Genomic DNA, 23,831 nt, shown 5'->3' on the forward strand with positions numbered 1-23,831 from the left:
GAGAGATGCTTAAATCAAGGAAATGAAACCATTATATCTCATGCAATTAGCCCAGCAAAGGGCTCCCTGCGTTGTCTCCATGAAGATTCCATGGGCTAATTAATACATTCAGCAGGATCAAATGGGAAAGCTTTTCCTGGATTACTCTACTAGAGTCATCAGGCAAATGGAGAGGAATAAGGATTGATAGGGATTTATGAGTATCCAGTTACCAACCCTGTGCCCTGGAGACTGCGTTGGCTATAAGCACACATACAGTGAAATGAAACATTTTTCACATGGAAAACTAGCATGACAGGGAGAAAACTAAGCAGAATCCTTTCTGACATTCTAGTTTTCCCAAGCTAGTTTGACATGCAAGTTTCCCCATGGAAAAAAACCCCTTTCATGAAGAAAACTAGCATGTTTTCTTCATGAAGAGAACTAAGCAGAACCCTTTTTGACATGTTAGTTTTCTTCATGGGCTTTCCCCAAGGGAAAGTGCTCAGACATGTAATCGTCTGTGTGGAAGAAGAGAAGTTTTGTCTCTTGATTCTACTGAATGTATAAATTACTGGTCTAACTCCTGAAAAAAATTAGTCTAGATGTTAACCATGGGGTAGGATTCACTCTTGATAATGCCAGAGCAAATGCACATCTTCATTTTGACAGTCAGCTGCCTATCCCTCAAAACTACCATCAGGCATTTGATGTCCAAATGTATGGTTGGCCATTAAGAGCCATGTATTTATCTCCAACATAGCCAGGGCTTTTTTGGTAGCAGGAACTCTTTTGCAAATTAGGCCATACACCCCTGATGTAGCCAATCCTTCTGGAGCTTACAGCAGGCCCTGTAAGAAGAGCCCTGTAAGCTCTTGGAGGATTGGCTACATCAGGGGTGTGTAGCCTAATATGCAAAGGAATTCCTGCTACAAAAAAAGGCCTGAACATAGCTAAGCGCCATCCAGAACGTTTTCACTTCAAACCAGTGGGAGATGGAGATCTTTTTGAAAGCTACCAACAGGCTGTTCTAGGCTTTTCTCCTGTTGAAGAGATGCCCACTGACTGCTAAATGGATTACCATTATAAAATCTGCCAAATATTCTACTTAACATCCTCTGCACCACTGACTGTGAAGAAGTCATTGAGGCCCACTATCTCTCGGGGAATACTGCATGTAAGACCAAGTCTGCCATTCTTATAACGCAAGCCAGCCGACTGACATGCCTGGTGCAGAAAGTGAAGAAAAGCTCTCTATAAAAATGGAAGACCCTTTTGCTCTCTTTCATTGTTCTACAAAGTTCCTATGAAACTGTTATATATGGAGATCTTTACCCTTGGCAGTTGTCAGCAAGGGCAGCCCATGTTAACAAGCTGGAGATAAAAGAACTATGGTTAAATATGATATTACTGCAGAGAGAAGTAACGCTGGACTGACGCCACTGATGTAACAAAAAGAGTTTCAAGTGCTATCATGTTCTAAATAAATTTCTTTACAGCTAACAGATCCATTTTTTTTTCTCAGTGGCTGAATCAAGGCAAGGGGCAATTTTATTTTCAGTTGAATGCCCCGAAGGATAGAAGACGAGGGTCTTGTTGAATATTTTCAGCAAGCCGGACCAGATGCTTGACTCGGACAGGTCCTCTGCTCTTCAGATGCCAATGTCCGGCCGCAGATGGTCTGTTGTAAAGATCAACTCAAGAATGCTATGTGGAGTCAGGAGCGCCGAGGACAGTACAATTATCTGAAGGGAGGGGGGAAAAAAGATATATACCGATATATACCTGTACAATTAAAGAGCCTAATCTTTGCCACAAGAGGTAGCCAAATGTCATACTTGCTTAATTTATTGATTTTATCTAATGACAAATAGTTGCATTTCTGTGGGCAAATACAACTTAGCTAGAGCTGTTGGCTTCTCAGCATACGGTACAACCACAAAGAAAGGTGAGGAGAAACTAAACCAACCTGGCAAAAACATTCAGAGGAAGTTTAGAATACTAGTAAGGAGCCCCTACAAGGATTTTTAAACATTATTTTTGTAATAAACATATGTACTTTTGTCTATAACTATTGATTTTTTTTTTTTTTTACTTTTGGGCCCTTACTAGTATTCTAAACTTCCTTTGGAGGTTTTTCCTCAGAAAACAGTCATAACTGAAGCAGCTACAAGTGGATTTATTGCAAATTACCAGCAATATAAGGAATCTGTAGCTTGGTCAGTTTCGGCACACATTTTACATGTCAGAATACGGCATGTGTGGATGGAGTTGTGGTTAGGGGTGTTGGACTAGGAAGTTCTGGGATTTAAACCCCCATGAAGCCCACAGGGAGACCATGGGCCAGTCACATTCTCTCACCCTAACTTACCTCACCAGAAAAATGGAGGAAGGAATAAATATGTACACCATTCTGAGGGTGGGGTAAAAATGAGACAGGTATAATATATAAAACAGAATTATTTTGACTTGCCTTCAACATCTGAGATGGGAGAGAGCTGCCACATTTACTTGTTACTGAGAAATACCATCTATTAGAAACTATGTAACATTTTCCAGGACCACCGACGATTATAACAAAATTCCAAAAGAACTAATTTGAAACTGAATGTTTTGAAATTCGCTTGTTTATTTCTGAAGTAGCAACACTCAGATTATTTCTGTTTGTATTTTAGTAATTTTGTATTGTACTGGTTTTTAGATCCTACTTGATTGTTAGCTGCCCTGAGTCCACTTGCAGAGAGGGCGGGATATAAATATAAGGTAAATAAATAAATAAAACAATCTTTTGGCACTTAGTACTTGCAATTACATTAAAATCACTCAAGTTGCCAACTTTTTGTTACTTAAAATAAATTTCTCTGTAATGACATCCATTTTCCACACTGGGGGCTCAATGAAATACAGCCACAAATTCTACCCACTTTGGATCAGGTAGTTGCAGGGCTTTTTTTTGTAGCAGGAACTCCACTGCATATTAGGCTACATCCCCTGATGTAGCGAATCCTCCAAGAGCTTACAGGATGCTTTTTACAGGGCCTACTGTAAGCTCTTGGAGGAGTGGCTACATCAGGGGGGTGTAGCCTAATATGCAATGGAGTTCCTGCTACAAAAAAAGCCCTGGGTAGTTGACTTATGAATTACTGATGTTCTGTAGGTCAGGTGCTACAGGTCTTGAACCCAGACCCTTACTAAAAAAAGGTAAAGGTAGCTCCCTGTGCAAGCAACTCTGGGGTGATGTCGCATCACGATGTTTTCACAGCAGACCTTTTACAGGGTGGTTTGCCATTGCCTACCCCAGTCATCTACACTTTTCCCCCAGCAAGCTGGGTACTCATTTCACTGACCTCGGAAGGATGGAAGGCTGAGTCAACCTTGAGCCGGCTACCTGAACCCAGCTTCCACTGGGATCGAACTCAGGTCGTGAGCAGAGAGTTCAGACTGCAGTACTGCAGCTTTACCTCTCTGTGCCACAGAGCTCCTTAGACCCTTAGTACCTCCCCCTATATCACTCAGGTAACTGAGGGAAAGAGGATGCTTCAGAGAGCACAAGGTAGTGACAACAACACAGACCCAAATTCTCCTGGTCCTTGAGAGTCAACCCTGTGCTACAACCAGGCTATCTTGCTGTGCTACCAGACAATTCCATTCCAGGATGCGCTGCCTGTTGTGTGTGTTTGTGGGTGTGTGTGTGTGAAGGTCAGCCTTTGGATCAGAGTCAGGCGACTGAACCATTTGAGTTGGTTACTCAACATTCCCTTTCACAGATTCATGCGGCAAAGTAAATCTGCACACTGCCAACTTCTTCATTTTGAAATTCTAAAGGAAGTAAAATATGACTTAGATTAAAAAAAAAAGTACTAATTGATAGCAAGAATAATTATTTCATTCCTGCTTATAATAGTCTACAAAAAATAAAATACTCAACAGAAAAGAAGCATGAATTCAAAGGAAAGTTTGTTCTCAGCTAAAATTTAGAACAAAGACTGAATCCAGCAGCACCTTTAAGACCAACAAAATTTTTAAGTGTGTGCGCACATGAAAGCTCATACCCTGAACAGAACTTTGCTGGTCTTAAAGGTGCCACTGGACTCTAACTTTGTTCTACTGCTTCAGGCTACCCACCTGGAACTAAAATTTAGTTATACCAGCTGACCATTGCAACTCATGTACTAAGACAAGTGTGATGCAAAATCTTCTTATTTACTTATTTATAATTCATTCCTATTATTATGAATTAGTATTCTTAACCGTTATTCTGATTTTGAAGGCTGACTTTGTGCTTCTCTAAGATGTTTTCAGAAGAGCCCCGTGGCGCAGAGTGGTAACGCTGCAGTACTGCAGTCGGAGCCCTCTGCTCATGACCTGAGTTCGATCCCAGTGGAAGCTGGGTTCAGGTAGCCAGCTCCAGGTTGACTCAGCCTTCCATCCTTCTGAGTTTGGTAAAATGAGTATCCAGCTTGCTGGGGGGAAAGTCTAGATGTCTAGGGAAGGCAATGGCAAACCACCCGTAAAAAGTCTGCCGTGAAAATGTTGTGAAAGCAATGTCACCCCAGAGTCAGAAACGACTGGTGCTTGCACAGAGGACTACCTTTACCTTTTTTAAAAGATGTTTTCACAGGTAATCAGCACAACCTTAAAAAACAAACAAACCTTTGATTTCTTAAAAAAGGGCTGCAACCGTTAGGTTTCAGTGAATTGGTGACTTTAATAAATTATAAGCATTTTGATTGGACTATTGCTTATCTAACTACTCCAGTGTCCAATTAATCAGGCAGCCGATTCTTAAGGATCAGAACTTCATATGGTTAAGCAACCGAGATATTTTTAATTGATGATAACCCAAGTGAGTTTATCTCATTAGCGCCATAATTTATAGCTGTCATGTGAACACAGTCTATTGACAGGCTGTTTGGTTACTGTTGAAAATGCTTCAGTTTTACATCCTTAATTCGCTTACCATCTAAAAGAGATATCGGCATTCATTGAGGAAGGATACCAAGTATTTAGTGAGATGACAACATCAGTGTTTTAGCCTGTCTTTTCTCGGATAGTGATTGATGCATGCAGGCATCACAAACGCCTTCTAAAAATGGCAGCTGTGCAAAGACCATAATCTTGAAGAGGCAATCCACAGATTCAGAGGTGGACTAGAAAAAGCCAGGTAAATCCAACTGTTTCGGAAATGTTATATATGATGTGAAGAAGCATTAGCTTCCCCCCCATCCTTCAGAAATCCCCTTCCCTCCCACACTAAAGCCCTCTAACCTCTGGCATAACAGCTTGGTACAAAGGGCAAATGACAGTGAAAGCCATTGGATACCTTCTGAATTCTTTTGGAATTCCTCTTAAAAGACGACTGGTCACTGGTGGGGTCAAGCCCTAGCAAAGCGATACCAGATTTCTATGTCATTCCTTTGTTAGGCCTCCATCCTGCTCCAATAACTAAGCGAAAAGCCTCGCGACATAGTTTTGACTTGCTTCAGTCGCTAACCCTTTGCTTATCTACCCGGCCATAGCAACACATTTGCAGCTTGGATTAACTTGTCCATTAGCGTACCACAGAATTAAGGCCTGCCCAGGACAGCAAGGAATTTGATTCACTGTGCTTTAAGAGATAACCAAGAACTTAAAATGCCCAAAAAAATAAATAAAAAAGGGCAAGCTATCAGATGGAAATGTGTTGCTGGAGAAGGCATTTAAATCTTAGGCACAACGAAATGAGCTCTTCACTGAAGAATGCCATTAGCAGGTGGGAGGCAGCCTCTCCAGTCCCAGAGGTGTTCAGGCTTTACGGGGACCCCCCTTTGCTCAAACATTTTCACTAATCAAACATACAGCCCTGCCTGATTTATTATGATTGTTTGCACTCCACTTAGAGAGCACAAACATTTTATGCGTGTATCTGCCACAGAAGTGGGGTGGGGTGGGGTGGTGGGTAAAACGTCTTATCTGGATTCTCCAAAGAAGCCTTTAAGGAAAACACATGCACAATGCCCTTCTCAGATAAATGAACCAGTCACTAGTGGCTGCACCAAATGAGAAAGAGACTTCACAGATCTCTAAGCTAAGCACGCACAAAATATGCTGAGAAACATTATAGTCAAAAGCTGATTAAAATCAAAGAAACCTTACAAGCTTCTTACAAGAAGCAGCTTCTTAGATACTTAAACAGAGATCCTGACAATACTGTTGCTAAGTCTCTTAAGGATTCTGGGCAGACTACAAATTCCTGACTGGAAGTTGATGGGCTGTGGCTATAGTCATGGAATTCAGCTCTGGTCTGACCCCTGCTCTTCAGGTATCCATGTTTTTCTTGCTAAGTGTATTGTGCTGCCATTCCCAGCTAGAATGTTCCGGCTTTAGATCTCTCCATCTTATTAGATCTAATTGCCTATACTGTGGATTTGTGCACCTGAAAGACTGATTTGAATATTCCCCTTTTAAAGGGTTATTTGCCCCATCAGGTCCTGGTTGGTGGACAGCTTCAGTTCTGCGAACAAATCAAGTTTTTGTGACCACAGAAAAACATTTTCATGTCACATCCACACACATATAACATATGGTGCTTCTTTAGTACATAGCTGTTCTAAACTCCTAGCCAGCAGTCTCTGTTCTTACCTGCGCTCCAGGCTTATGAGCTGACAGAATGTCCTTTACCATTTTCACTTCAGACACCGTCACTCCACCGACCATGAAGATGATCAGCAAAGGATGATCACTCGGGTGAGGGCGACTCACCTATTAAAATAACAGAGGATTATTAATTATTGGAATTATAATACAATCCTTACTCTGAACACCTCAAGATGGTGGTACATAGATACTTTTTTACTCCTACAGAACATAAGAGAAGCCACGCTGGATCAGGCCAATGGCCCATCAAGTCCAATAGTGTGTCACACAGTAGCCAAAAAACCCAGGTCCCATCAGGAGGTCCATCAGTGGGGCCAGGACACTAGAAGTCCTCACACAGTTACCCCTCCAAAGCACCAAGAATACAGAGCACCACTTGCCCCAGACAGAGAGTTCCAACAATATGCTGTGGCTAATAGCCACTGATGGATCTGTGCTTCATATGTTGATCCAATACCCTCTTGAAACTGGCTTGTCTGTGAGGTGAGATATGTTCGTCTGAGAAAGAGTGACAGGTCCAAGGTGACCAGTTAACTCCATGGTTGAGTACAGAACAGGTTAACATACCCGACAGGGCTGTTTGTCATGAGCCCTGACGAGGAGGAGCTGGAAGGGTTAACAGACCTGGAAGAGTTGCCAGCCAGTTCCTCAGCTGAACAAACAGCAGCTGGCCCATCAATCACTCTCCAGGCACCAGTGTCAGCTGCTGACGATCAATCTCCTCCGAGCTCTCCTCCTCCCATCTCAAGAGTTCGAAGCAAGCTCCGGAAAGAACTTTCAGAGCGAAGACATGAGGCACGCCGATGCTTCAGATCTCTCAGCCCTGAGTTCTAGCAGAGTGACTGCCACCCAGGGAGCAGGCTGATTGAGACTCCCACATAGCTCCCACCCAGGACCTGGTAACCTTGTGGAAGCAACAAGTCTATTCTCTGACTTGCATCCACGCTCCTTCCTGATTCCTGATCCTGACAAGCTTGATTTCCTTGGCACCCTGACCTTGTGGCTTTTGGACATTGACTTCTGATTCCGGTTTGTGATTCTGCATTGGTGACTTGGCTCCTGCTTGACTTCCTGGACTTTGACCTTGGACTGGCTTTGGACTCCTGCCTGCCTGCACCCTGAAAATGTGACACTGCTGCTGCTGCCAAACCTCACTGGCTCATCCAACAATTTGGTTGCTTATACTTTTTCAGCTGGCGCTCTCCTTGGCTGCCCCCTCCCCCCCGCAGTCAAAAGGCCAGCAAGCCACCCGCTGCCAAAATCACATAAGAACTGGAGAAAGAGTGGTGCAGGCTTCTCCAGGGGTTAATGAGGCCTACTGGGGGCGTGGCAAAGCCCCTGGTGGCTGGCTGGCTGCCCACTCTCCTAATCTAGGGATTCTTATGCAGCTGCACATACTATTCAATGGACAAGGTAGGTGGGGAGGAAGAGGGGGGGGCATCAGAAAGGTTCAGGAGCTATGCTCCTGTGAGCTCCTGCTGAATTCAAGGCCTGCATGCATCATAAAGTATATAGCTCTGCAGTCTTAAATATATTTAAAAACATTAAACTTATTGAATTTAAGCATGCTATAGTCTGCTTTTGGATAATGACTATGGCCTCAAAATGCTATCATTAACAATAAATTTAATGTTATTAATTACAAATAACTTCCAATATAACATAGGTTATTTTATGTTCCAGCTACATAAAACATTTCCTAGGTGGAAAGTTCTCTCTCTTTGCCAACAACAGATCTCTTCTGTCTGTGGCTGCAATCACACAGCCACTTCAATCTACTATCCAACTGGATTTTGCCAGTTCACACAGTATAATCAGTTGGAAAGTGCATTGAAAGTGGATTGATGGTGCATTATTTAGTGTGTGTGATGGCAGCCAGCGTGTTCCCATTATCTCAACAAGAGCTGCAACTGAATATATAATTGTGAAGATGGACTCAGTAGGGTTGATCAGTGGGGTGGGGAAAGAACAGTGGTCATGTAAACACAAATGGGGCAAACTGACATGCCTCTTCCAGCTAGGATGTGGAGAAGAATGGAGAAACTTCTCCTCTAGCCTCCCTAGTGAGGTCCACCCTCACACGTCAAGAACTTGTGTTTAACAATGGGATATTCTGCATAAATTTGAGCTGCAAACTACAAACTCCTCAACTAGGTGAAGCATGACTGTTCTTTTACTGTCTTCAAAGTACAGTGGATTCAAGACATTTTGTCTCCACATGAAATGGCAACATGCAAAGCCAAGAGCGATTCCACAGGATCCCTTACTATGATGCTGGAAGGGCTGCTGGGTACAGATCTCGGATCACATGATCCAATGTAACCACTTCCCTGGACATTTCAATAGCAGACAGGTGGTGCGGAATGGGTCATGAAGGCAACTCATAGTGCGTGATGCTCCAAATAAGCATCTGGAATGCTTGCACGCATAGCTTTTTGGAGGCAAGAGAAGATGTTTTTTATTTGGGCATGAACATGGCTGACGAAAAGCCAGACTCCTGAAATGCACAGTATATTGTAGCACTGACATACTTTTAAAATTTTAAATACCCTTAGGGATATAACTAAATAAAATCACTGCTTATTTTTATGTTTGTGGCTCTGGATAACTGGAGTAAAGTTTCCATTCTGTCCTTTATTTACGGTCATTGTTATTTGCCTGAAGGTTCCCATGATTTCAGTTTCATGCTCCTCAAAAGCTCATTTTCCTTTCTTCCAAGAAAAGGCCTGGTCACGGCTCTGTCTATCAACAAGGTTGTTTTCAGTGAGACCGGAATCCTAGTCAAGTAGTCTTCCCAGATGCTCAGCTCTTGAACCCATACTGAGTTTAAAATTAACATAGCTAATTGGCAATCAGATCATGGCCACCTAGGGAGCAGGAAAGAGGGGCAGACAGACAACATTATGGGGGGATTTCCCCCCCCCCCCTTCTATATCCCCCAGCTCGCAGCAAGTTATATGAAATATATGTTCCATTATATATTTCCTACTTGCTCTATTCCAAAGGCGCAGGGCAGGTTAGGATCTGTCCTTATCTTGTTTTAGATTCAGGACAACTGGGGCTTTTTTTTTTTTTGTAGCAGGGACTCCTTTGTATATTAGGTCGCACACCCCTGATGTAGCCAATCCTCCAAAAGCTTACAGTAGGCCCTGTACTAAGAGCCCTGTAAGCTCTTGGAGGATTGGCTACATAAGAGGGGTGTGGTCTAATATGCAAAGGAGTTCCTGCTACAAAAAAGCCCTGAAAACAACCTTGTGGGGTAGCCCAGGCTGAGAAACAGTACATGGTTCAAGGTCATTCTGTGCTTAGTGGGATTTAAAACCTGGGTTTCTGTCAGGGCCATAGCCAAGATTTCATGTTTGGTGGGCCCCACAGCAGGTTTTGTTGTTGGGGGGGGCACCCAGTTTGGCAGCCCAGGGCTCTTGGAACTGTAAGCTGCCTTGAGTTCAACAAGCTAACCCCCCTTTGCCTGGGCAGTCACAGCAGCTCTGGTTCCCCCCCACCCCTTTCTTATGTGCCCATCTCTCAGAGAGACAGAGAGCTCTTGACTCTTCCCCCCCCCCCCCCTTTGCTTTGCAAGGTGTGTTAGGGAAGGGGAGAGAAAAAAGCAAACCTGCAGCAATGCTACTACTTCTTCAGTGAACAAAGGGGATAGATGTAGTTGGAAGGGGGGGGGGGTTGGAAAGATAGGCCCAGGCCCCACTGTAGCTTCAGGCCTGGTTTCTGTCCTTCAGAGCTCCCATTTCAGACTCCAGTGGGAAGAGAGAAGGGAACATTCAGCCCTGAAATTCCAGGCTGCTAATAATTCAAGGTCCAATGGCCAAATAGCAGTGCATTTTAAATACCATTGTTGAGATTGTTTTATTTTTTATATGCCGTAACAACTGCAGTAATGCTAGCTAAACAAAGCAAACAGATGTTTTTTTAAAACAAAGGAATCTGGGCCTTGGCATACATAGGCACATTTAATTCTAAATAATAAAAGTATGTAGAAGCAACAGAGAGAATCCAGTGATTCATGGGTGGCAAGGATTTTTCCCTTGTTCCCTGCTCTCCAGTCCTTTCCAACCTGGGGAACGCTGACTTCTTAAGTAGCAGGAACTATGTGGATGGAGATGAGGGGGGAGAAGAGCCTAAACTCCCCCTCTCCTGTGATGGGCAATTTTGATCCCTTCTCCTTCTCTCTCAGTGCAGTCCTCTGACCTGTGTGGTTATTAGTTCATGTGGGCTCCTTGACCAGGGCGTCTGGGGGACTTTTGGGAGAAAGGCAGCAAGAGAAAGATCTACACTGATCAGCACCTTCTGTTGACAGATCACTGGATCCAACCCAGTATTCATGGAACCAACAAGAAACTTGCGTTTCTGAGCCTTAATCAGTATCTTATAAGCAGGGTTGGCCAAACTGAAGCTCATGAGCCACAAGTGGCTTTCACACATATTTTGTGGCTCCTGAAGCCCCACCCTCACCCCATCAGCTGGTTTGGAGAAGGCATCTGCCTCTTTAAATCACTTCTTCAAGCCAAGACGGTCAGCGGCATTTAAAGTTAAAGTTGCTTTCACTCCACCTCCCCATCTATTTTCCTTCCTTCCTTCCTTCCTTCCTTCCTTCCTTCCTTCCTTCCTTCCTTCCTTCCTTCCTTCCTTCCTTCCTTCCTTCCTTCTCTCCCTCCCTCCCATTTAATCAATGTGACTCTTATGTTAAGCAAGTTTGGCCACCCCTTATAAGACATTTAAACCCACAGATTTTATAGGACCTGTATAGGATCAAGATTATCAAGAGAAACATGCCCACAGATTTTATAAGATCTGTATAGAATCAAGTTGCTTGGAGCTTTCTGGGTAACAGACAGATACAAGTAGGAAGGCAGGGAGACCATCTCCTGCCCCCTCTTGCCAAACGGGAGCCCTGCCAATTGTAAGATGTTACATTCTGGCTACTGTACTGTACTAAAGGCACCAATGGAAAGTGTGCTGTCTCTCTGCTTTCTATCACACTTTCACAACACGATAAATGACTGCATTAAAATTTGTTGTTTGTCTTAGCTAGAAACAAGCCTCTTTCCTACTGTAAGTAAAAATGAAGAGTTCAAGAAAGTGCTCAGCTGAATAAAATCAATGCTCAGAGCAGCAGTGAACAAATGGCTGTACTTTCCAGTAACCTACAAAGGTAGCTGACATAAATCTAAAATTTCTGCACAGGCAGCAAATGTCAGTATCCACTACAAAGAGCTAGTGCTAGGATAACTGTACTAGGTGTTGGCAACTGGCAACCTCTAAACCAGGGGTGGGGAACCTTTTTTCTGCCAAGGGCCATATGGATATTTATAACATCATTCGTGGGCCATAAAATAATATCAGCTTAAAAAACAGTGCTCCACCAAGGGAGAATGATTCAGCCCAGCAGAATTAGTGCAAATAATTGTTTTTCTATTTGAAGTCATGTGAGGAGAGCCTAATCTGGCACACACACACACACACACCTGGCCCGCCGCCATAGGCAAATGCATAGGTCCAGAGCTTTTTTTGTAGAAACAGCCCAGCAGGAACTCAGCATATTAGACCACATCCCCTAATATTACCATATTAGGTCACACACTCATTAGCATATTAGGCCACACTATCTGGGATAATCAAGTGCAAACTGAACTGTGATAGTAACTTTTGCAGGTCATGCAGCAATTCTGACTGGCCAACCAGGCCCCAGGGAGGCTGTGTCATGGGTGCTGGGGGCCCTGCAGAAGAAGCCGAGCCTGCAGAAGAAACTGTGCCCCTGCCACCTGCACCAGTGCCCCTGCCTCCTGCTGGAGAAGATCCAAGCCCCCCTGCCTCGCCCTCTCGGGTGGCTCGTGTGCGTGACCGCCTTCGTCAGGACCTCAGGGATTGGAGGAGGGTGGCACGCTCATGAGCAAGACGCTCCCTGAGCCCTGAGTTTTGAAAGGATTCTGGCCCTTCTAGGAGTGAGGGTGCTTGATTCTCAGCAGGATCCTGGCTGCCCTCTGAGTCAGCAATTAGCCCAAATGGGCAACAGACAGCAGAGGGCTATATAGCTGTGGGCTTTGAGAGAAGGCTTTGTGGAAGCAACTAGTCACTTACCTGACGTTCTAGCATCCACTTCGGCTTCTGGACCCCCTGACTCTGGCATTGACTTCTGGACCCCCTGACTTCGGCTTCTGAACCTCTGACCTACGATACCTGGACTGTGATTCGGTTTTGGCGCTTTGGACCCTCCTTGCTATCCAGCTACAGACCTTGGACTGCCCCTGGACTTCGCCTGGCCTGGCCCCAGCCCGTGACAGGCTGCCGCACAGTACATCTGGGCCCTGTGATCCCTGCCTGGCCCTGGGGAGGCTGCTGCACACTGTGGCTGGGACCCACGATCTTTGCTGGCCAGCTAGGCCACAGAGAGGCTGCCACATGGCTCAATTCGGCCCAGCAATCTTTGGGGGCCACACCAAGTGACCTTGAGGGCCATATATGGCCCTCGGGACAGAGGTTCCCCACCCCTGCTCTGAACTAAATGTGGTTGAGATGATGCCCTATGCATCTCTCCTCTGAAGGCTCTGAGACAGGAGGTCTGAGTAGATAAACAGCATCTGTAGCGTTACAGACTGTTTGGGATGGGGGTTGGTTCTTTGCTGTCCAATTGCCCTAGTGTCCTGGTAGGGTTGCCAAGTCCAATTCAAGAAATATCTGGGGACTATGGGGGTGGAGCCAGGAGACTTTGGGGCGGAGCCAGGAGCAAGGGTGTGACAACCATAATTGAACTTAAAGGGAATTCTGGTCATCACTTTCAAAGGGACCACACATCTTTTAAATCCCTTCCCTCCATAGGAAATAATGAAGGATAGGGGCACCTTCTTTTGGGGCTCACAGAATTGACCGCCTGGTCCAATCTTTTTGAAACTTGGGGGGTATTTTAGGGAGAGGAACTGGATGCTATGCTGCAAATCTGGTGCCTCAAACAACAGCCCCCCCAGAGCCCCAGATACCCGCGGATCAATTTTCCATTATTTCCTATGAGAATAAGTCTCCATAGGGAATAATAGAGTTCCCTCCCCCCCCCCCCTTTCTCTCTCTCTCTCACTCACACACACACTTAACTGTCTCTGGTGCAAGTGGGCAGCCGTGTTGGTCTGAAGCAGTAGAACAAAGCAGGAGTCTCTGGTGGTGCCTCCACAACCAGGTCTGGAAAGTACAGGGGCTCCGCTGCTCTTTTACACACCCACTCACTTGTCCCAAAAGAAAGCAAAACAAACAGAGGGGCTGCACTCTCAGGAGGTCTGCTGTTGCTAACCCTTCCCCATGAAGTACTTCCTGCTCCAATTTAAAGGCACAAACACATTTTAAAACTATACCTGTTTGCAGGTCCTGCCCAAGATCTAGAGGTACAAGGTGGCTGTGGGGGAGGAGCTTCCGCCACCGGCCAGCTGGCTGGGAAAAGCCTGTAAAACCGGGAATCCCCGGCTGGGACCTGGGGATTGGGAAGCCTAAGGGGAAGGGAAGGGGTGAGGAGAAGCTGCTGCAATGATGCTGGGTGGGAGAGGAAGGGAAGGGGCGAGGGGCGAGGAGAAGCTGCTGCGATGGGGGCTGGGTGGGAGGGGAAGGGAAGGGGCGAGGAGAAGCTGCTGCGATGGGGGCTGGGTGGGAGGGGAAGGGAAGGGGCGAGGAGAAGCTGCTGCGATGGGGCTGGGTGGGAATTCTGTAATTTTACAGATTTTGTAATTATGATATTGTCTAATCTGGATGTAGTTTGTTTAATGTTGTAAGCCTCCCAGAGCCTGCTTGTGGGATATGGCAGGGTATAAATTAAAAAATTAAATTAAATTAAACTAAACAAGGGATCCTACGCTTGATCTAGAGCAGCCACTGTCTCCATATAGTCAAGCCGATACAGCTCTGACTTGTCTTATCAACAACCATGGCTGCCCATATCAGTAAACCAACACGCTCAAAGGATCAGAGCTGGATTTATGCATAAACCAAATATGCTACAGCTTACAGCCTCAGATTAAGTGGGGCCTTTAAATACATTTCTAAAAATACTATAAACAACTAAATTAGCAATTTTGGTAATGCTACCTCTTTAGCTCAAATTAGCCCAATCTTGTCAGATCTCAGAAACTAATCAGTCAGCCCTGGCCAGTATTTGGAAAGAAGACCTCCAAGGGTTGCGATACAGAGGCAGGCAATGGCAAACCACCTCTGAGCGTCTCGTGCCTTGAAAACCCGACGGAGTTCTCATAAATTAGCTATGACTGGGGCTTTTTACAATGATATATTTCACGGGTGGCTAACGGTAGCTCTCCAAATGTTTTTTGCCTACAACTCCCATCAGCCCCAGCCATTGGCCATGCTGGCTGGGGCTGATGGGAGTTGTAAGCAAAAAAATATCTGGAGAGCTACCATTGGCCACCCCTGATATATTTTATCAACACATCTGAATCTGTTCCTGAAAGGGAAACTGGGTTCTAAAATCACTTGAAATTCTTCCACCAGACTCCTAAATCCTGGGAATGCTTACTTATTTTATATGGATTGTGCATCAGTTATTATGCTGAAAAAAAGTGGTTTAAAAAAAAAACATTTGTAACAAAACCGAATAAAAAAGAATGAGGACATAATTGATCTGTTTCAGCACAGATTAACAATGAACTGGTTTATGGCAGTGGAGGGCTATGGGACATCTAACTTCTTAATCAATGGAAACCCTTAGAAGATAAGGTTGTCATATTTAGGAGACCCTGCCCATATCATTCCAAGGTTTTGTTGCTGGCAGCCATAACCAAATATGGGGTACCTTTTACAATGGTACCAATAATTAGTTGACAGACCAGTGGGTTAATTATATCAATTGCAAATTTTCTTTTTGAAGAAGAAGATATTGGATTTATACCCCGTCCTTCGCTCTGAGTTTCACAGGGTATTTCACACAGGAGATTTGGCCTGACCTAGCCCAGCCTCCCATTCAGATTAAAAGCGCATGAGCACATCTGCCCTCAGAGCTGCAACTATTCTCACTCTGTCTCCAGATGCCTGCTATCCGCATTAAAGAGCTCTCTCAGAAGCTGCCCTTTCAAGGACAGTTATGCGAGAGCGATGGCTGACCCAAGGTCATTTCAACAGCTGCAAGTGGAGGAGTGGGGAATCAAACCCAGTTTTGAATAGCTATATGCTATTGGGGAAAAGTTTAAGATAAAATACAAATAAAATTAGAAGCCATTATCTTGCAGAATCCTTCACATATCAAAGCAAGCACTTCTTCCCTAACGTTTTCTTCCAGCTAAACATAGCACAATACATAATGAAAAAATGTCATTGTTATCTAGGAGCAAGTCTCCCGAGTAAGTCCTCCCCTTCCAGAAGCATTAAGCAAATCGAAGCTTATTCATAAACCTGAGATGGCACATCATCCCAGTAGATCCATCATAGGTCAATGTCTCTGTTTCCAGTATTTTGCAAGGAAGACTTGCACAAAACCCGCAAACTGCCAGCCAAACTCCTCTGTTTATTTCCTAACAAAATTCTTACGGGATAAGGATATCGGACATGAAACCTCATTAATATCTATGGCAGTTTTTCAAGCTAGTCATAGGTATTAAGGGGATTTTGTATCCAATTTAATCTCTTAAACATTAGCTGTTTTCTAAAACAGTTATGCACATTTAGACACCAGCATTCACATAATAATTTTGGCATCTCTATAGCTACATTCCTAGCGCATGGCTGTACTAGCTATTTTTTTAACCTTACAAGTCACAAAAGATCCTGTAAAAAATTCCTTTAAGTTAGTATGTACAGTCTATGTGCGTCCAGAATTGCATACATACACTTATTTGAGACTGCAATTTGCAAGTCATTCTTCCAGTAGATATATATGTGAGATAGCACCTCTGAGTCCATCAAAACTCCATATATTTTGTACAAACTTTCTGGCCTTTTCTCATAATGTACATGAAAATGTACATGAAAATGTATTATTACTTGGAAATAAGCAGGGCTTTTTTTTGTAGCAGGAACTCCTTTGCATGTTAGGCTACACACCCCTGATGTAGCCAATCCTCGAAGAGCTTACAGAGCTCTTAGTACGGGGCCTACTGTAAGCTCCAGGAGGATTGGCTACATCAGGGGTATGTGGCCTAATATGCAAAGGAGTTCTTGCTACAAAAAAAAGCCCTGGAAATAAGTATTACCTATTTTGGTGGAATGTACATTCTGGTGACTGGGTACATAAACATAATCTAATCACCATTTTCACTGAGGTTTTTCTTTTTGGTATTAACTTGCTGTAATATTGTCATCCAGGGGAAAAAAAGATATTTTGAGTTATACTACATTTATACGTTTTTCTTATATAGTTCAAATGAATATTTTCTATATCCTAACAGAAAGGCCAGAGATGCTAATCTTCAAATCCATTTAAAATTCTACGGCGAATAAGCCATGATAATTTGTAGACTTCCTTATTACACTAGAAGAAATCTATAATTTAGATACTACTTCTGAATGTTTTAGGGTTACCAATCCCCAGTTTTGCTCAATCCCCAGTTGGCAGCAGACAATCCCCTGTTTGGAGGCCTTCCCCCTCCCTCGCTTCAGGGTCATCAGAAAGCGGGGGGGGGGGGGGGGGGAGAAGGGAGGGAAATGTCTGCTGGGCACTCCATTATACCCTGTTGAGACAGGTCCCTATAGGGTATAAAAGAGAATTGATCCATGAGTATCTGGGACTCTGGGGGCGGGGCGCTGATTTTGAGGTAAAAGCAGCAGATTTTCAGCATAGCATCTGGTGTCTCTCCTCAAAACACCCTCCCCCAAAGTTTCAAAAGGCTGGACCAGGGGGTCCAATTCTATGAGCCCCCAAAGGTGACTGTATCCTTCATTATTTCCAAATGGTGGGAACTCATTTAAAATGAGTGTGGTCCCTTTAAACTGTGATGACCAGAACTCCCTTTGGAGTTCAATGGTGCTTGTCACAACCTTGCGCTTGGCTCCACCCCCAAAGCCCCCAAACCTGGTAACCCTAGCTGCTTGTCTTCACAAGATTAGTGGATGACTTGAACCTCAGTGTCAATACAAATGTATGGTTAGAAAACTTCTATAAAAAACTTATAATTTAATTCAACAGCACATGCATTCGTGCTCATGCTAACATAGAAAACATCTCAAGAAATACTTTTTAAAAGTCAAAATAAGCTTGCATTCAAACACATGGTGCATATAAGAAAAGTATCCTTTTTCAAAGGTCTGAAAGTCAAACCATGAATTCCAGAAATGCATATTAAAACATAAGACTGCTTAGGCATGCAAGTTTTCAATTAAAACTGCCATGAAGGAGATTTTGGAGCCACTCATTTAATTATGCTGAGGGTTCCCCCCCTCCCCAAATTGGACAATGTATAAATACAAACTTAACTGTGTAAAGACCTAGAGAATGACAGAAATGTTTCATTAAATAATCCAAACCACACAGAGTTCTCTGTTTTGCAGATACTAGCATCTTATGGAAAAAAACCCCTTCATTCTGAAACAGTGAAAACAGAATTTTCCAGGGCAAGCTATTATCACAGGATGCATTCACACGACACTAGATAATGTGTTTTACATCCGAATTTTTGATATTCTTACACAGTAAAAATCTGGATGTAAAACACATTATTTAGTGTAGTGTGAATGCACCCACAAAGTTGAAGTTACAGTGGAATTTTCATTCCATGAGAATCTGGGGAGTTTTCATCTTCCCTTGTTGTGTACAGCATGCCTCATTTTCAGGAGACATTACAAACAATCCTCGTTCTGCAAACATCATGCACTGGGTTCTTGCTGTTAATTTGTGGTTCACAATCTATTGGCCACCATGAAGCAGCAGATGGAGTGTGGACTTGGAATGCAGAAAGACATAGGTTCAAATTTCTACTTAGCCACAAAACTCTTTGGGGAACCATAGACCATTTACTATCCCTCTCTCTAGCCTTATGATGTCATTGTAAGGGGGGGAAGTGGTTTCAAGGAAAGTGACTACGTATGCCCCATTGGGATTACTGGAGGAAGAACAGGATAAAATTCAAAATATACATAACATCTGATAGGGGTACTGGGTATGAAACATTCCTTTTTTCCTTAAATACAGGACAGGACACCTGTGCCATTAAGAACTTCCTTGCTGAATTTGACTAAGGTCAATCCAGTCCATTGTTCCTAAAGGAAACCTCTGGAAGCTCATCTTCAGTCCCTGTTATACCATCTGGTACATCTACATCATCTGTACTCAGAGATGTACTGCCCCTGAACAGTCAGTAACTGGCCTTAAACATATCCTACATTCAACACTTGTGTCTAAGCCTTTTTAAAGCCATCTAAACTGATGGCTATCACTTACTTCTACAGTTAGTGAATCCCATAAATTGCTGTGGAAACCAATTCCATGAGTGAAATTAATTTGAATAACTTGGTGGGAAGAGGTATTGTAGTGGCTGTGGTTTCTCCAACTACCCTCAAACAAGTGATGGGAGCAAAGCACCTTGAAAGGCATATTGTTGATCCAAGAGGCATTCCCTGTGTTAAACATGACAATCTTAGTAAGGGTTTCTGACATTCCTCCAGTTCTATGACTCTAAGGAATTAAGAGCTGGACTATGACAAAGAACTTTCTTTCCAAGGTAGTTCACACCAGCGTTTCGAGCAGTTGTTGAGTCATGGGTTCAGTCCTAAAAACCATTATATCAAAAGTATTAATTGCACATTTATTAAGGCACATCTCAAATTAATTTTGTTAACTATATTGGTACTGGCAAATGCAAAAAGAGCATCATTTTTTGTCCAAGTTTCAATATATATTAATGTAACTTTTTCATAGATCTATGTAAATGAAGGGAAGTGTTCCAGGCAATGTCAGATTTAATTTAAAAACGCACACAACCAAAACCTTCACTACAAAAACATCTATATTGCATGAGGCCTACCAGAAGCCTTCTGGCTGTCCAACTGGCTTTAGTTTGTGGAAAGACTGCAAGGAAAATCAGGGTGGGAGCTCCTCCAGACAAGAAAACTTGGGAGTGGATTTCTAAACATTACAATCAGGAACTGCAGTGACTCCAGTCACACTCTGTGCTCCCCTCTGCAAGTCTGCCAAAAGCAGCTGGTTCTGGCAGCAATAGGAGCAATTGTCGGGGAGAAAACCAAGAGCAATCTCTTTTGATATCTCCAGGAGCAAGATGGGAAGTTTCTGGAGCAAGCGATGCCAAGTGGCTCTGATGGGGCTACCAGCCAATGCGGCAGGGCCCCTCAGCTGAGCAACAGTGACAATATTAGCTCACCCATTGCATTCCCACTCAAACTGATAGCACTGCAGGAAGCAATTGGTGAGCTGACACTAAACCTCATTGCTGCTGACGGATTTGAGCCAAGTGACTCCTCAGGTGCTTAGGCTTGGCTTTGCTTGCACTTGCTTACCAAAGACCCCTATAGAGCAGTAGCATGGTGGGAATTTTCCCTGTGGCCAGTCCATCCCAGCTGTCTTCTTCATGTCCAGCAGGTGATAAAAGAAGGCTAGGCATAAATACACCCTTGATTTGGAATAACAAAAGGCAAAGAGACATCTACTATCTGTGGACTGATTGGTTGGGAATGGAAACATTTGTCTTCACTAACCAGTAACTTTACTGTCTCGGGTTTTATAATTTTTATTGCTTTTAACTACAAAAGGGAGAAGCAAGAGCAAAAATACATAAAAGGGGGAGGAAAGGGCATGTACACAGTGGAAAGAACAGAAACAAAGAAAAGTATAAATATATTAATTATAATTCTACCTCCAATTAAAATACCCAGATCATTCTACCTGCAAGTATGAAGTTCTACATATATTTTACCATCCTTGTCTTTCATTTTAGAAAATTTTTACTAAACTATTACTAGCAATATAAATCTAAACAATTCTTCTTAAACACAAATAAGTATAAGAAAAAAATTCAAAGCCATCTCAACACAAAGCTGGCTGATTTAGCTTAACCATGTTAAAAGCACAAACTAATTTGTTGGTTTAACAATATCCTTATTAAAATAAGCAAATAAAAATCATATCTTTACCCTTAACAAATTAAAAAAATGCATCATAATTTGTCTATCTCAGTATAGACAGTTTCTCCAAAGGAGCATGTTAACAACAAATCCGCCAGATTACAAAATAATTGTGCTATCTGCCTTTTTAACAATTAAGCCAACTCTTATATCAATATGAGCAATTTCACCAAATAAACATACTAAGAGTAAATCTACTATGTAAAAATAAATGTGTTGTCTGCACTCTTTAGCACTGATCCAAATTAACTGTATATTTAACTAAAATTTGAACAACTCCCTCCCTTCCTTAGAATCTCCCTTGGTCTTTTAAAATCACATATCAATTCATTATTAATACCAGACATCACACTTTGCCTTTTAAAGTCGCATGTCAGTTCTTATTGAGAGTTTCATATCCAACTATCCACAAAAAGGGAAAAAGTTCAAGAGTCCTTCTTCCTGAAAGGTTTCCACATCTTAATTTGCAGGCTGGGATGCACCTTCTCTCTTCTCAATGTGGCCAGCCCTCTCGATAATGCGCCATTTCTTCCTCTCAGCATGACTTCATTCAATCTTGATTTCTGGTCTTGTTTTGTAACTGCGCCATAAGGATCCATTTTTGTTTTCTTTCATTCGTTTCGGAGTGGATCACTTTCCAATTCTAATTCTGCAGACGTTACCAGAATCTCTTTAGCACTCAGCTCATGTAGATTTGAAAGTTCGCTAACTTTCAGCATAAAAGCTCCTATTTGCTTTCTAATCAGCTGCATTAATGAGCCAAGATCCTGTTTCAGAGAAGTAATATTCCATAATATATCTTTTTTATAAGACATTTTGCTTGGCAGTGCCATTTTTCTCTGTCAGCAAACTCAGTCTCTTAATCCAAGTTGAAAAGTAGTTTAAAGATTCTGTTAAATCATCATTCCAAATCAGCTGCAGCTGAGATTTCAAATATTATCATTTCAATTGCAGTCAGACAACAGGGACCGATCTCTCTAGAATATATCTCATTTATGTTCAGATCATATTGCAGCTAAATAATAGTCTCTTTAACATATATCCAATTATAATCCAGGTTGATTTAAGTATTTGTATTCAATCCAATTCAAGTTATTACCGATACTTAAGATTGCTCTTTGACTTTTCGAGGCCTCATTTGCAGGAGAAGTAGGCGTATAGTCAGCCTCTATCCCTTCCTTTGAGCTGCCCGCTTGTTGTTATGTAAAATGCCCCATTAGCCAGTGGTATTGAAAGCTCACTTACTTGCCAAGTAGAATTGCCACGCTAGAAGCAGAAAAGCGATACATCAAAAGCTTACTGAAAGGAACGAAAGAAAGCAGTCGGACATTCATCTTTTTCTGCTGTGCCAGCTATCATGGCGGCGAAGCCTCGGGACATGCAAGAAGAACAGGAGCAGCTGCCGCTGTACCCCTAACTTCCTGCACAAGTCCCATGCCGAAGAAAAATCCATCCAGGGTCTTCCTCCAACCGCCTAATTCAAAGGTGCCGCGGGAGGACGATCTGCGGACACCCCCGAAGTCAAGATGACATAACCCGGAAAAACCCAGTAACTTTACTGTCTCAATGCTACACTGAAGCATTGAGATAAAGCATTAAATAAAGCATTTGAAGACTTTAGGGTTGTTAGGCCACAGACAACCCAAGGGAACAATTAAGGGGTGGGGCCTAGCTAGGATTGCCGGGTCAACTGGAACAGTCGGGAGCTTACGGGGAGGAATGCCAGAAATTAACCCAACAGGCCTGGAAGTGTCACAGGCATGTTGGGGGTGTCAGGGGAATGACACTCTGACTTTTGGGCAAAAACTCTATGATAGAATTAGCTTTTACCATAGAGTATTGCCCCAAAACCAGAGCATCGCCCTCCTGACATCCCTATGTCACTTCCAGATTATGTAAGCACACTGGGTTAATTTCTGGCATTCTCCCCTGGTAAGCTCCCAGCTGCTTCAGGGGGAGAGGTGCAGCTTGAAAGTGGGGTATGCTTGCCCCAACAGGAGGTAGTCTAGTATCCCTAGGGCTGTCATTTCAGTGTCATGCTGGTGTGTGGATGTAACTTCTGGTGGAAACTGGAAGTGATGTCATGGCAGTTGCTAGGATTTTTGCAAAATTCTAGCCTGATCATGATGTCACTTCCAGTTTCAAAGGAAGTAGCATCAGTGCATCCCAATTTCCCTCCCCCCATTTGCTTGGGCAAGACACTGGGTAGCCAGGAAAATCCTAGTGGATTTAGCTATAGCAGGAGACCTTGAAAATCCTAGTGGAATCATTAATATGGGCAGTAGGAACATGTGCAGGTAAAGGTTCAAACACTGCATCCTAGCGCAGTTCATCAATGTGTGTATAAATGCGACATTTACTTCAGAGTCACAGGTGGGTCAGTGTGGCCTATCCTTCTTTTTGTCCTCTTTCTGCCTTAATCCACTATAACACCATAAAATTATAACTCTAAATTTAGATTTAAATGTGACACCAGTTTAGCTGGTTTGTTCTGCATCATAGTTACAGACTAAGCCTTTTAACTGTGAAAACAGCTTGGCGTATATTTAAGAGAAAAGAGACAGGAATTTATGTCAGAAAAGCAGACTTTAGATAAGCCTTGGAGAGATGGGAGTTTGGGCAGAACTTCCAAATTAAAAAACTAGCTGGCCAACAAAAGATGTAGTAGACCAAAGTCATAGAATTTCCATTAGTGGTTTTGTAAGAATGATTTGCTGAGTCTCTCTCGGGGATGCTTTATAGGTAGGATTTCCTGCCCAGAACAGAACATTTCTTGGAGCTTGAATAACGTCTCTGCTTTTGTGTCTGCACTGCAGGATTTCCTAATTACACTGTGTGCGGTTTCAGTTTGCACTGTTTACAGTGGATTTGCCTTTCGTCATCGGGCTTCTTCCCTGCTTCCACATCTCAAAGTGATGTTTCTTTTTCTTTTCTTTTTTTCCAGAGTGGCTGCAAAAGCGAAATCTGGATTTTCCTTTGGGAGGTATACGAGAGAGTTGCTTGCCTGACACCTTCCTGGACAGAGGTTGTGAATCACTCTTGTGAGTTGTGCAACTTCATAATTCAAGAACAAATATGATTAAGCAAAGAAGAGAAAAGGGGGGAATGTACATCCAGTGGAAAAAGAGAACAACCCGTACTTTTGT

The 23,831-nt window shown here is 43.1% G+C and overlaps 1 protein-coding gene across 1 annotated transcript in view; it reads right to left on the reverse strand.

The window, feature by feature from the left end:
• Window positions 1-1,182: 1,182 nt before the first annotated feature.
• SCFD2 (sec1 family domain containing 2) overlaps window positions 1,183-23,831 on the reverse strand; it is a 241,667-nt gene continuing 219,018 nt past the window's right edge. The window contains exons 8-9 of the mRNA XM_060246351.1: window positions 6,601-6,720; window positions 1,183-1,724 (exon numbers count right to left, since the gene is read on the reverse strand). Of these exons, the coding sequence (XP_060102334.1) occupies window positions 1,632-1,724; window positions 6,601-6,720 (213 nt within the window). The 3' untranslated portion in view covers window positions 1,183-1,631. The remainder of the gene's footprint in view (window positions 1,725-6,600; window positions 6,721-23,831) is intronic.

The sequence above is a fragment of the Heteronotia binoei genome, chromosome 9 (assembly GCF_032191835.1).
Source record: "Heteronotia binoei isolate CCM8104 ecotype False Entrance Well chromosome 9, APGP_CSIRO_Hbin_v1, whole genome shotgun sequence".
NCBI lineage: Eukaryota > Metazoa > Chordata > Lepidosauria > Squamata > Gekkonidae > Heteronotia > Heteronotia binoei.